Raw genomic sequence first — 10,408 nt, 5'->3', positions numbered from 1 at the left:
TGTTGGGGACATGGAGGTGCCTCGGGAAAGCCCAGCAGTGGATGGAGTGCGCTGGGAGGGGGAGATTCATCCGGGTCTGTGCCGTGGGAGGGGGCGATTGGGAGGGATGTAACCAACCCACCTCTCAATACCTGAGAAGCGAGAGGCTTGGAAGTGAGCACTAAGTGGTTCTCTGGGTCAGATGCTCTCCTCGCTTCCCTTGTCCTCTCTGCTTAATTCTTCCAAGTTTGAAAATGATTCTTTGCTTTTGTTTCTCTTTTTCTCACAAAATCAAATTCTGATACAAATGGAGCAGGATGGGAATGGGTTTATTTCTTTGCTATTTTAATAGAAGCATCCACATATTTCGGATCACAACTTCTCATAATAGTATAAAAAAAAGATGAGTAGACTTGTAGCTGCTTCAAAACACTTGCCAAAGTTTCAGGTTCTGAAGGATTGATGGGTCCTTCTGGGCTGTGACACCACTGCTCGTGGCATAGCCTTGTCTTCTCTTATCAGGGTGTTGGAGTCAGCTGGGAAAGAGCAGATCTGCAGGCCCCCAAGGAGAAACTAAACATCCCAGACAGATGTTGGTTCAGGCCCATGCAGTTTCAGCTGAAGCTTTCCAGACTGGTTTTCACCCGTTCCATTTCATGCAGAAAACTGTAGAACTGGGGCAAAGTTAACTCTGTGGGAAAAAAAGGCATAAAGTCTTAGATTTCAGGTTACACTTCCAGCATTGGGAAAGCTGCTCTGATGCCACCGCAGAGCGACCCGCGTTCACCTCAGCCAGGCAGGACCAGACACCGTGGCTCTGGGCAGCTGTTTGCACTAGCTGGGCTGGTGGGGTTCCAGGCTGGGATTCTCCCAACCCACGCTCGGGAAGGGTTTACTTTCCTCCTCTGCCACGCTGCTCTGACCGACCCCGTGGAGTATCTGTATTTACTTATGCAAAGATGGGAAGACTGCCCAGCAGTCGGTGTGCCCAAAGCTTCCCGAGTGCCCGGGGTGGGAGAGGCCAGGGCAGGAGCAGCCGCAGCACCCACCAGCGATGCTCTCGCAGTGACCCCGCCTGGGTCCGTGCCCAAAGCTCCCCCACCTCCAGCAGCCCCTGGGAGCTCTGAGCTGCTGCTCTGCTTTCACATACTCAAATTCTTGCTCCTTTTCCAGAACTGTGAACTCACCTATATACACGTTTTCCATTTGGCTCCCTTTTTTAACCACCAGCTTCAGCTTGGGGGAAGAAAAAGCAGAGGTATTTTAGTTGAGAGACCTGTATTCTGAGCACCATGAAAAGGCAGAAGCACGGGAGGCTGCTGGGAGTTTCTGCAAAGCACACATCTTTGACAGGCTTTTTGGGAAGTGCCTCTGCAGGAATAGATTCCTTAGGCATTGGGAGGGTCTCTGGAAGTCCTACAAGGATCCCATTCCCCTTCCCTCCCCAGGATAGCGTGACCTTTGCTAGACTGAGCTTTTTGAACAGCTTTTCCAAGTGGGCTACGCCTCTCTGATACATGATGTCTTCAGAAGAGAAACGAATCGCAGTGTGCCTGCTGTCTGCTGGCAGTGGCACTCGGGAGGCTGAAGCAGATGCACTGGTGCAGAGCCTGCTCCTAGGAGGTCTGGCTTTCCTCTAGCTCCTCTCGCAGCCTGTACTTCCCACACACCTGGTGCAGCTTGTTCCTTAACCCCACTACAACCTGAACCCCTTGATGTAAGAGATTTACCTGTAAGAAGATACTTCCCACTTTTTCCAGTTCACTGCTCCCAGCAGTCACTGTGAGTCAGAAAGAAGAGAAGGCAGATAATCTGTTAGCTAAACTGTGAAATGAAAAGTTATTTAGCCGAGAGCTGCTGTTGGGTTTCCCAACCCATTCAGGTTATGTTTTAGCTCCGTTACCTCCAAACTTCCACTCCATGTCTATCAGCTGGTTAATCATCAGCGTCTGACCGACAGCCAGGCGTGTCAGGGTGGGGGAATTCACCTTCCACTGCAAAAGACACACGAGCAATCAGTTCAGAGAGGCCTCTATCCACCTGTAATTTCAACTTAAATTGCAAACTAGGCAGAGCGATGGCAGAAGCCCAAAGTGGAGGGGTGTAAAGGGGCAAACTAATGTGGACTGGGAGGGCTTTCAAAGATGCCCAAGACCAGCTAGGATTTCCCTAGGCCTTGTCACTTCTGTAAATGAAACTCACTGTTTTTGTTTTAACACTGGTTCGGTGTAACAATATCTGCACAAAAAGTCATGTGTTCGTGTAACTGCACGACCCCGGGGCTCAGAGCACGCAAAGCAGGGGAACAATCAAACTGAGCCACACCGGAGTGCAGGGATCACTAAAGCAATGAGGCAGAGGCCACGGCAAACCAGACAGATCATTAGACAAAGTGTTCTTTATCGGTTATCCAAGGACCCTCAGTTCACAATTCTGAGCTGGTTTTGAAGAAAACACCCAAAGTGCTGACACATCTCAGCATCACAGTGGGGTTTTACGAGTCCCCACTCAAAGACTGTCATTTTGTTAGCTTAGAAACAAGCAAAAATATATTACTACCTGTTCTGCAAAGTAACTGGCTTTCTCTTCACTGAGGCCTGTGGGAGAAACCATATGAGATTATTATATGTGATAAATATTAATTATCTTTTATTTAGTGAAAGTCGGTGACCTACCTAGAGCAATAAAATCTGCTCTGACTTGTTCAGAAGACAAATTCCTCTTCAGGGCACCTGAATAAACAATGCAAAGAAGAAAAATCACTTTTTACTGAGTCAAAGCAATCTTTACTGAGTCAAATAAACGCAGGGACGGAGACCCTGCGATAGAAAGCCTCTGTTCTTGGGCTGTGTTTTGAAACAAACCACAGCTGCTCGAGATAGGAAATGGAGCTGTGCCTGCCGGTGTCTTGGCGGATGCCCGGTGCTTTAAAAGTCAGGGCCAGGGGAGTGCCTGAGCGAGGCAGGGGTTTCATTGCAGGTATCCATGGGAACAGCAGCAGCCCTTGTGTTTTGAAGCTGCTGCTTTCTCTCCTATAGAAGCTTTGCTTGTTAAAGGAGAACTGTTAAGGCTGGCAGGCTACTAATTTGACCTACCTGCTGTGTTTTGGATTATGGGTGTGAACGTGTGCACATAACACTTTCCCCCGCTGCGCCTGCCTCCTTTGTTCTGGGGCACAGGCAGCACATGGAAGTTTACAAGGATTCTGTTCTCTGAAGCCAAGAGCAGGAATCTCATAAATTCAAAGAGACTGCCAGTCCCACGTGGCTCTCCCTCTGCGTAGCGCACAGGCAAAGGTATCCGCTGTGATCCGCTCCGACGCTGCCTGTGGCATCCCAGAGCTAACGCAGAGTTACAAGGGGATGGGAGCCAGGAACGAGGAGGCTTAGGGCACCTCGGCCAGAATCAGGAAGGGAGAAAGCGCCGATTCCACATTAAATACCCGCAAGACAGTTGTAGGAAAGGAAATTATTCATTGCTACTCCTGGATGGGAGAAATGACTCGAAGTAGTAGAACGAGTTTAGACCAAATGCAGGAAACAGTTGTGCACGGCTTCACTGCTGTGAGGAGGCCATGGGGAGCCCGGGACGGGAGGAGAATAGCACGGGACTATTAATAACAGAAGGATCAATGGGATGAACGTGCAGTGGAGGTGTTTGATGCATTATCTTGTCAAAGAGCAGCCACAACATCAGAGTAACCTCATAAAGTGCTGGAGTCTGGGGGATTCAAGGGGAATCCCCCTGCCCCTCTTCCCCTCTATTTACGAATGAGAAACTGCTGGACACGTAAGTGATTTTCTAAAACAAGACTGCAAGGACAGATGGCTCCTTTGCATGGCCTAGAACTAAGCCGGTTTCCAGCCCACGCTACAGGGGTGTGTACACTGTCTTATCTGTCTCAAACAGCACTTGTCCTTGTAGGAATTACAGTACTGGGTCACTTGATGGAAGTTCCTACAAAGCCTCAGTGCCAACATTAGGCTGCACTGATCTGGCAAAAATGGATTTACAGGTACAAGCTAAACCAAGCACTGTCACAGTGTTGTCCTTGCATTTAATGCATAGATATTTCAGTGAGTTTAGTTAAGCCTGTGAAATGTGTGTGCAGGCAGGGTGTAAAGAATACAAAGCCCAAGTCACCAAACAGGGATATTTCAACAGGAGAATTTTTGATTCTTAAATGCTAAGCCGTTTATTAGCTACCATTAGCACTTACTGTGCAAACCAAGTGCACTGCAGTTCTGAGGACCCACTTTGGCAGCACGCAGGAACGGACACAATAGTTTGGCCTCAGGGTAGCATATGCAAATGTATCACTTACCATTAGGTACCAGAAGAATACTTTTGACAATGTTTTTCAGAGGGCCCAAGCTGATTTTATTCGTGGTGGCAAAGTCTGAGAGCTGAGTCAGAAACCTTTCTACCTGCTCAAGAGAAAGAGACACAATCTTATCTCTGCACGTTTCTCACCAGGGAGCTGCGTTCACACGCTTCTGGGTGTTCTGCACGTGCCGTACCTCCTTGGGCTCTGTTAGAAAGCGGAAGAGCACTTCTGTCAGCGCTGAGAATTGCTGTGAAGAAACAGGGCAGCGTTACCAGCACGCTTCATTTCTCAGCACCTCGCCAGCACCACCACGACTACGTGGTGATACCACCTGGACACAGCTCTGCCTGCCTCCAGTACGCCGGTCCCAGAGTTTGACCTCCTGTGCTGGTAAGGTACCCCTGTCCTCAGCATTACAATGTGCTTATGGATGGGATTTGCTCACGGATGCTTTTCAGAGACTCTCAAAGGGTTTGTGCAGCTGGTAGCTGGCACTGCACAGGGCTTTTGTGACTGTTGGCTAATCAGAAACTGCTGTTCTAGCCTGCGTAATCCAAAAACTGTGAGTGGGAAAAGATGCGAACATCTACTCTCATGTTTCACAAACCCCATGGGGTAACCAGAGTAACTCGGGGAAAGGAAAAGAACTGGTTAAAGGTCTAGTGGCTGCCTTCAGTGTTCTGAGCGTGCAGCTGGCAGGGCTGGAGAGCCTGCCCGTAGGGCAGAGCACCAGCACCCTCCCTCCTCTGCCGGCACCAGCGCTGGCCATGACCTTCTGGGTACGTCTGGCTGGTTCCCTGCTGCATGTGGCTCATCTTATCCTGCCCTCGTTGTCAGGTCTAACAGAGACGGCACCAGGCTGTCACCCACGGTCCTGGCAAGCTGAGCTAAAAAAGCCACAGCCCTTCCACTGACTTCAGCGTGAGCTGAACCAGCTTCTGGGACACAGCTGCGCCCCCGGGGTGTTGGTGACCCGGAGGCAGACGTGTACCGCTGACCAGGATGGGAGGGTGGTGGGGTGGCAATCGCACCCCGAGCGCCCTGCAGCCCCACCGAGAAAAACCAGCGCTCGACAGGTCCCTGCAGCCCGCGCAGGGAGCGATGTCAGCCCCTCCGTCACCCCCGGTGCCTCGCACCCCGAAAACCAGGCTCCAGCCATGCGAGGGGGGTCGCCCGGCCGGGTGTGGGGTGTGCCGAGTGCGGCAACCCTGCCCCAGGCACCAGGAAACGCCGTTCCCTTCTGGAGCGGGCTCACACCTGGCAGAGACCCTGGCCCTGGGGCACGGAGGCCTGACCGGGCCCGGTACCGGGGCTCGTCCTGGGCTGAGCAGCCTAACCGGGCCCGGTACCGGCGCTGCTCTGGGGCTGCGGGGCCTGGAGGCCCGCTGGGGCCCAGCACCGGGGCTGCTCTGGAGGTGTGTGGCCTGCTGGGCCTGACCCGGCCCGGTACCGGGGCTCGTCCCGGGCTGAGCAGCCTAACCGGGCCCGGTACCGGCGCTGCTCTGGGGCTGCGGGGCCTGAAGGCCCGCTGGGGCCCAGCACCGGGGCTGCTCTGGAGGTGTGGGGCCCGCTGGGCCTGACCCGGCCCGGTACCGGGGCCGCTCCGGAGCTGCGGGGCCGGCTGGGCCCAGCTCCCCGGTTGGCGCCTCGCCCCGGCCCCGCGGGCTCCCGGGGCTGCCCCCGCGGCCCGCCCCGCCGCCGCGGCCCCACCTGGGCGCTGAGCTGGTTGAGGTTGTGCATGTCGCCGCTCACCGCCTCCGGCACCGGGTCGCGGGTGAAGTTGAGCAGCCCCATGGCGGCGGCCGCGGCTCCGCCCGCCCCGCCCGGCCCCGGCGCCGCGCCCGCCTCAGCCTGAGCATTGGCGGCCGCACTTTCCGCGCCGCCGGCCCCGGCCCCGCACGGGCGGAGGGGGGCGGCTGCGGGCACCCGGGGGGCTCCCCCCGCCCTCCGTCCCCCGGACCAGCCGCCCGGCCCATGGCGCACCCCGAGGCGGCCCCTTCGGCCCTGCAGCCGCCCGAGTGCCCGCCGCGGTGCTGGGGGGGGCACCGGTTGGCACTGGGGGAGGTGCTGGTTGGCATTGGAGGGTCACTAGTTGGCACTGGGGGGCCACTGGTTGGCACTGGGGGAGGTGCTGGTTGGCATTGGAGGGTCACTAGTTGGCACTGGGGGGCCACTGGTTGGCACTGGGGGTGCCGCTGGTTGGCACTGTGGGAGATGCTGGTTGGCACTGGGGGGGCTGCTGGTTGGCACTGGGGGGCCACTGGTTGGCACTGAGCAGGTGGCCAGTGGGGTGGGTGGCCAGCAGGCCAGCGTGCCCAGTCGCCCACGCCAAGGCTCGCAGCCGGGCTGCGCAGTCCGCAGGCTGCACCGACGCAGGCCGGGGGGAGTGTGGCTGGAGCGTGGCTGGGCTCCCCTCCCAGCACCCCTGCGTGCGCCTTTTGTTGGTCTTACAGAACAATTATTTTTGATGGGAAGGTTTGGGACAGCCTCGTGCTTTCCTACCCAAAACTAGTCGGTGGAACCCCCAAATCAGAGCTGCAGGACATGTCTAGGTCTGTGTGTTTGTGCCAATAAATGTTGACTCTTCGTTCCGCTGAGATCTCCATCCTGGAGATATTTAGCCGCATATTTAATTTTATGCACTTGACCCCTCCCGTGGAAAGTAAAGCACGTGATTGCTGTAAGCGTGGGGCCTAAACTGCAGGGGAAAAAAGCTGTGGGTACCCGCAGCTGAACCTCACCTGCGGGGTGGAGGTCTGGCTGACGGCTGAACAGTGTAAGTTGTTTTTCTGTGCAAAAACCTCAAATAAATTGTGTAAAAAACACAGTTTATAGGGTGAATGTTTTTCTTTCCCATGAAAATCCCACTTAGGACCTGAAACTCGGGTGTGATTTTCCCCCTGTGGCTGCCACCCCAGTGATGAGCACAGGCTCATCATGGTGACAGGGGCCCGGGGCAGAGCAGCTCCTGGGGCAGAGCAGCTCCCGGGGCAGAGCAGCTCCCCTCCCGTGGTTGGGCTCCCTGGGACGGACGGGTTTCAGGTAAGGAAGGTGAAGAAGCAGCTCAACCAGGACAGAAAGTGTCTGGATGCCAAAGGGGTCAGGGTTTCACAGGGAGGTTTTAACCTGGTTCTCACCACAACCCATGAACAGGAGGTCTCCTTGATTCAAGGACCTCCAGGAAGGCAGGTGAGTTGTAAGATCACCTTCTCGCCCTCTCACGAAGGGTCTCCTTCGTGTTTGTGCTGGGGAGGAAGGCCTGGATCCAGAAAACTGGAGGTATTCCCGCAGAGGACAATGGAGCTGATCGCATGCTTAAAGACTCCCTTGCCTTAAGCTGCTATTTTGCAGCTTTCCAAGAGGAGGAAAATGAGCTCTCCAGCAGTTATTTCACTATCAGTGTGAATGTGTCTGATGATGATTTTATCTGGGAAGGTGTTCCCTGGCTGCACAGGGTGGAGGGACAGCCTATAAAAGCCTTTGTGGAAGGTAAAATGGGGGCAGCCCACAGGGCTTCTGGTTTATTACTCACACTTTCAGCTGCAAATGAGAGTGTAGGAAATTTTATAGCACCTTTCATTGTGAAGATATCCCTGTAGTGGTTTATAAACAAGGAGTTAAGCAGCACAGCACCACTAATGATGAGGAGGTAAGAGATACTGGTGGTCTGGCTGGAAAGAGCATTCACCCTTCCTTTTCTTCTCCCTCTGCCTCCCAGCCCAGCTGGGAGATGTTCTGTCTCACATACTGGGTGGAACCCTGTACCTCGATTGAATGGGGTTGTTGAGGTGAAAAAATCGCATGTGGGGATGCTTGAAGGATTTAACCTTAAATACTGAGGACAAGGTGCAGATTTTTCACATTGGAACAATTTATCAGGGTCTGTGGTGAACGGGCCATGTTGGCACGATTGAAACCACGGCGTATGCTTGTCTCTAAAAGATAGTTAATCTAAACTAAAACTCCTCCAGGAATATGTGACTGATCTTTGCTTCCCTGTGTCTTTCTAGGGTGATGCTGCAGGAACTCATTAAGGACGGTCTCGGCGCACGCGTGTGTGCTTGTGTGAGCACGCAGGCGGTTCGGCAGGAGGGGGAGGCCAACGTTGTTAAACAGTTTCCCAGGCAGCAAACCAAATTCTTGGGGAAAGTTGAGTGACGGGATCCGAGCAGAAGAGTTTAAGCTGAGGTTTGTGCTCAGAACATCCTGTTCAAACCACCACCGGGCGATTCGGCCGCCCCAGCTCCCGGGGTGCTGGTTTGGCTGCCGTGTGGCACAAACCCTGGTACGGCACCGGCGGTTCTGCAGGGGCAGGCAGCCTTGGTTCTGTCAGCGCATGTTTTTGAGAAGGATTTACTCCAATAAAGAGCAGGTTGCAGGGTGAGGGTCTGGATTAGTCCCAGGGGTGCCAGACAGAGGATGGTCCCCAGCGCCTCGGGCAGCCTCAGCCCCACGGGTGCCTCTGCCAGGCCATTCTCATGCAGAACGTGTTGCTGATGGACCCATCAGCGCTGAGGACAAGCTGAGGACAGCAGTTCCCACTCACAGATATGCGGCTTGCTCACAAATACCGGGGTAAAGGCAGCTGCACAAAGCGATGGGGACACAGGGAAGCAGGGTGTTAAAGATGGTGCACTCCAGAAGGAACTGGAGGATCGCTGTGCCCCACTTCAGATGCATTTCTCAGCTTCATTTCACCTGTCGAACTTGAAAAGCCTCCTCAGCACTTGGAGAGTGTTACCCGGGGAAGGCTCCTTGCTATGTATTCCCAAGAGATCAAATCCCGGGGTGTCACTGTCCTGTTCTCTGATGGCACTTTCTACCCAAAGCTCTCGAAGCCCTTTACAGTCGCTCCAAGGTCACCTTCCTGAAGTGGGGGAGTATCACCTGCACTTGCTGGCCTGAGAAAGGCCTGGAAAAGCTGAGTGTGTGTGAACGAGCCGGGGGGGTAAAACCCCGACACCTTTCACCCTGGCTGGTGCTGAGCCCACCCGCTTGCCACACCGTTCTGCCCTGGGCTGTGTGGGCTCGGAGAACTGGGCTGAGGGATGCTGCAGCTCCTCCCGGCTTCCTGGGCGATGAGCAGGGATAGTCCCTGACCCGGGAGGGCAGGAGCGGCTCTGGACTCGGAGCGGAGGGGGCTCTGCTGGCAGCCACCCCGGGGAGCAGCACTTCTCCCAGTAAAAATATATATGCTTAGGAGGGCGGTTTGGGGAGGCCTCCTCACTTCAGATGAGGCTGTAGCAGCGCATCCTGTTTTCTAGGAAAAAGAGGATTTTGTGGCCAGCTCTGTTAGAGATTTCTCTTTGTGTGCCCTTGTGTTTGAAGTTTGCGCGCCGGTAGCTGCAGACTTTCTAGATGTTCTGGTTACACGCGTTACACTTATTTTTAACGTTATTTTTATTAGAGGTTTGTATCATGTGGTCCTGGCCAGCCCACAGGAAGGGCTAGAAGCTTCACGTAGGAGGGATAACACTTCCTATCTCCGTGTAAACAGCAATTCCCCCAGATGGGAACAGCCAGCCCAGCTGGAGGGGCGGCTGGAGGCTGAATTCCTGCATGTGGCAGCAGGATGAGGCTTTCCCACAGCGGGGACAGACCTTGCTCTCAGCAGCTGGGCAGCACGGCTCTGCCCCGGGCTCAGGAGAGACGCCAGGGGCAGGAGGGCTTCACCGGGGAGCGGCGGTGAGGAGCGGCTGGTCGCTGGGAGCTGCGATGGAGCGGAGCTGGAGGAGAGGTGGGCTGTGGGAGTGGGGCAGGACGAGGGCTCGGGCCATGGAGCTGCTGGCTGAAGAAGAGGACACATCCCATGGGACGTGCTCTGATGGGCTCTGGCAGCGAGGAACGCCAGGCAGTGACAATGACTGCTGCTGCGGATGGTGATGTGTCGGGTACACCGACGTGGGAAACCCTGAAGCCTGAGCTCAGCAGGAGCCTCGCCACCGCCTGCAGCGAAAGGAGAAGTTCCTCCTGCGCCCTGCCCCGGGGTTGGTACAGGAGCTCACAGCTGTCCAGGGTGATTTAATGGTGCTGGTGCTTCTCCCTACCTGCTAGAAGACTAAACAAGCACTCAGCCATCACTGGGGCCTCGAATCTGGGACC

General features: G+C 55.0%; 1 protein-coding gene and 1 long non-coding RNA gene across 4 annotated transcripts; one reads left to right on the top strand and one right to left on the bottom strand.

Annotated features, from left to right (window-relative positions):
• Nucleotides 1–291: 291 nt before the first annotated feature.
• On the bottom strand, nucleotides 292–6,140 carry COMMD7 (COMM domain containing 7). 3 transcript variants are annotated; one of them, XM_068416238.1, is made up of 9 exons: nucleotides 6,017–6,140; nucleotides 4,500–4,553; nucleotides 4,304–4,406; nucleotides 2,655–2,711; nucleotides 2,539–2,576; nucleotides 1,883–1,973; nucleotides 1,710–1,759; nucleotides 1,167–1,215; nucleotides 292–670 (listed from the first exon to the last, which is right to left on the bottom strand). In XM_068416238.1, exons 1-9 carry the CDS (start codon nucleotides 6,098–6,100, stop codon nucleotides 594–596), a joined length of 603 nt encoding a protein of 200 aa, XP_068272339.1. In that variant the 5' UTR covers nucleotides 6,101–6,140; the 3' UTR covers nucleotides 292–593. The 3 variants fall into 3 exon arrangements, with proteins under 3 accessions (XP_068272339.1, XP_068272340.1, XP_068272341.1); XM_068416239.1 differs by having other exon boundaries at nucleotides 6,059–6,133; XM_068416240.1 differs by lacking the exon at nucleotides 4,500–4,553.
• On the top strand, nucleotides 5,228–8,517 carry LOC137672180 (uncharacterized). Its single transcript, XR_011049517.1, has 3 exons — nucleotides 5,228–5,293; nucleotides 7,533–7,585; nucleotides 8,317–8,517. It is a non-coding gene; the product is annotated as an uncharacterized lncRNA (long non-coding RNA).
• Nucleotides 8,518–10,408: the final 1,891 nt, after the last annotated feature.

The sequence above is a fragment of the Nyctibius grandis genome, chromosome 19 (assembly GCF_013368605.1).
Source record: "Nyctibius grandis isolate bNycGra1 chromosome 19, bNycGra1.pri, whole genome shotgun sequence".
Taxonomy (NCBI): domain Eukaryota; kingdom Metazoa; phylum Chordata; class Aves; order Nyctibiiformes; family Nyctibiidae; genus Nyctibius; species Nyctibius grandis.
The sequence above is the reverse complement of the archived record's forward strand: the minus strand, read 5'-3'. Positions and strand labels throughout refer to the sequence as shown.

What these genes read in the sequence shown, in the direction of transcription:
- COMMD7 (XM_068416238.1), bottom strand. Translation starts at nt 6,100, where the DNA reads ATGGGGCTGCTCAACTTCACCCGCGACCCGGTGCCGGAGGCGGTGAGC. An exon ending in TATTCTTCTGGTACCTAATG is followed by an intron (nt 2,712 to 4,303) that starts GTAAGTGATACA and finishes TTGTTTATTCAG; the next exon opens with GTGCCCTGAAGAGGAATTTG. An exon ending in CCAGTTACTTTGCAGAACAG is followed by an intron (nt 1,974 to 2,538) that starts GTAGTAATATAT and finishes TGTCTTTTGCAG; the next exon opens with TGGAAGGTGAATTCCCCCAC.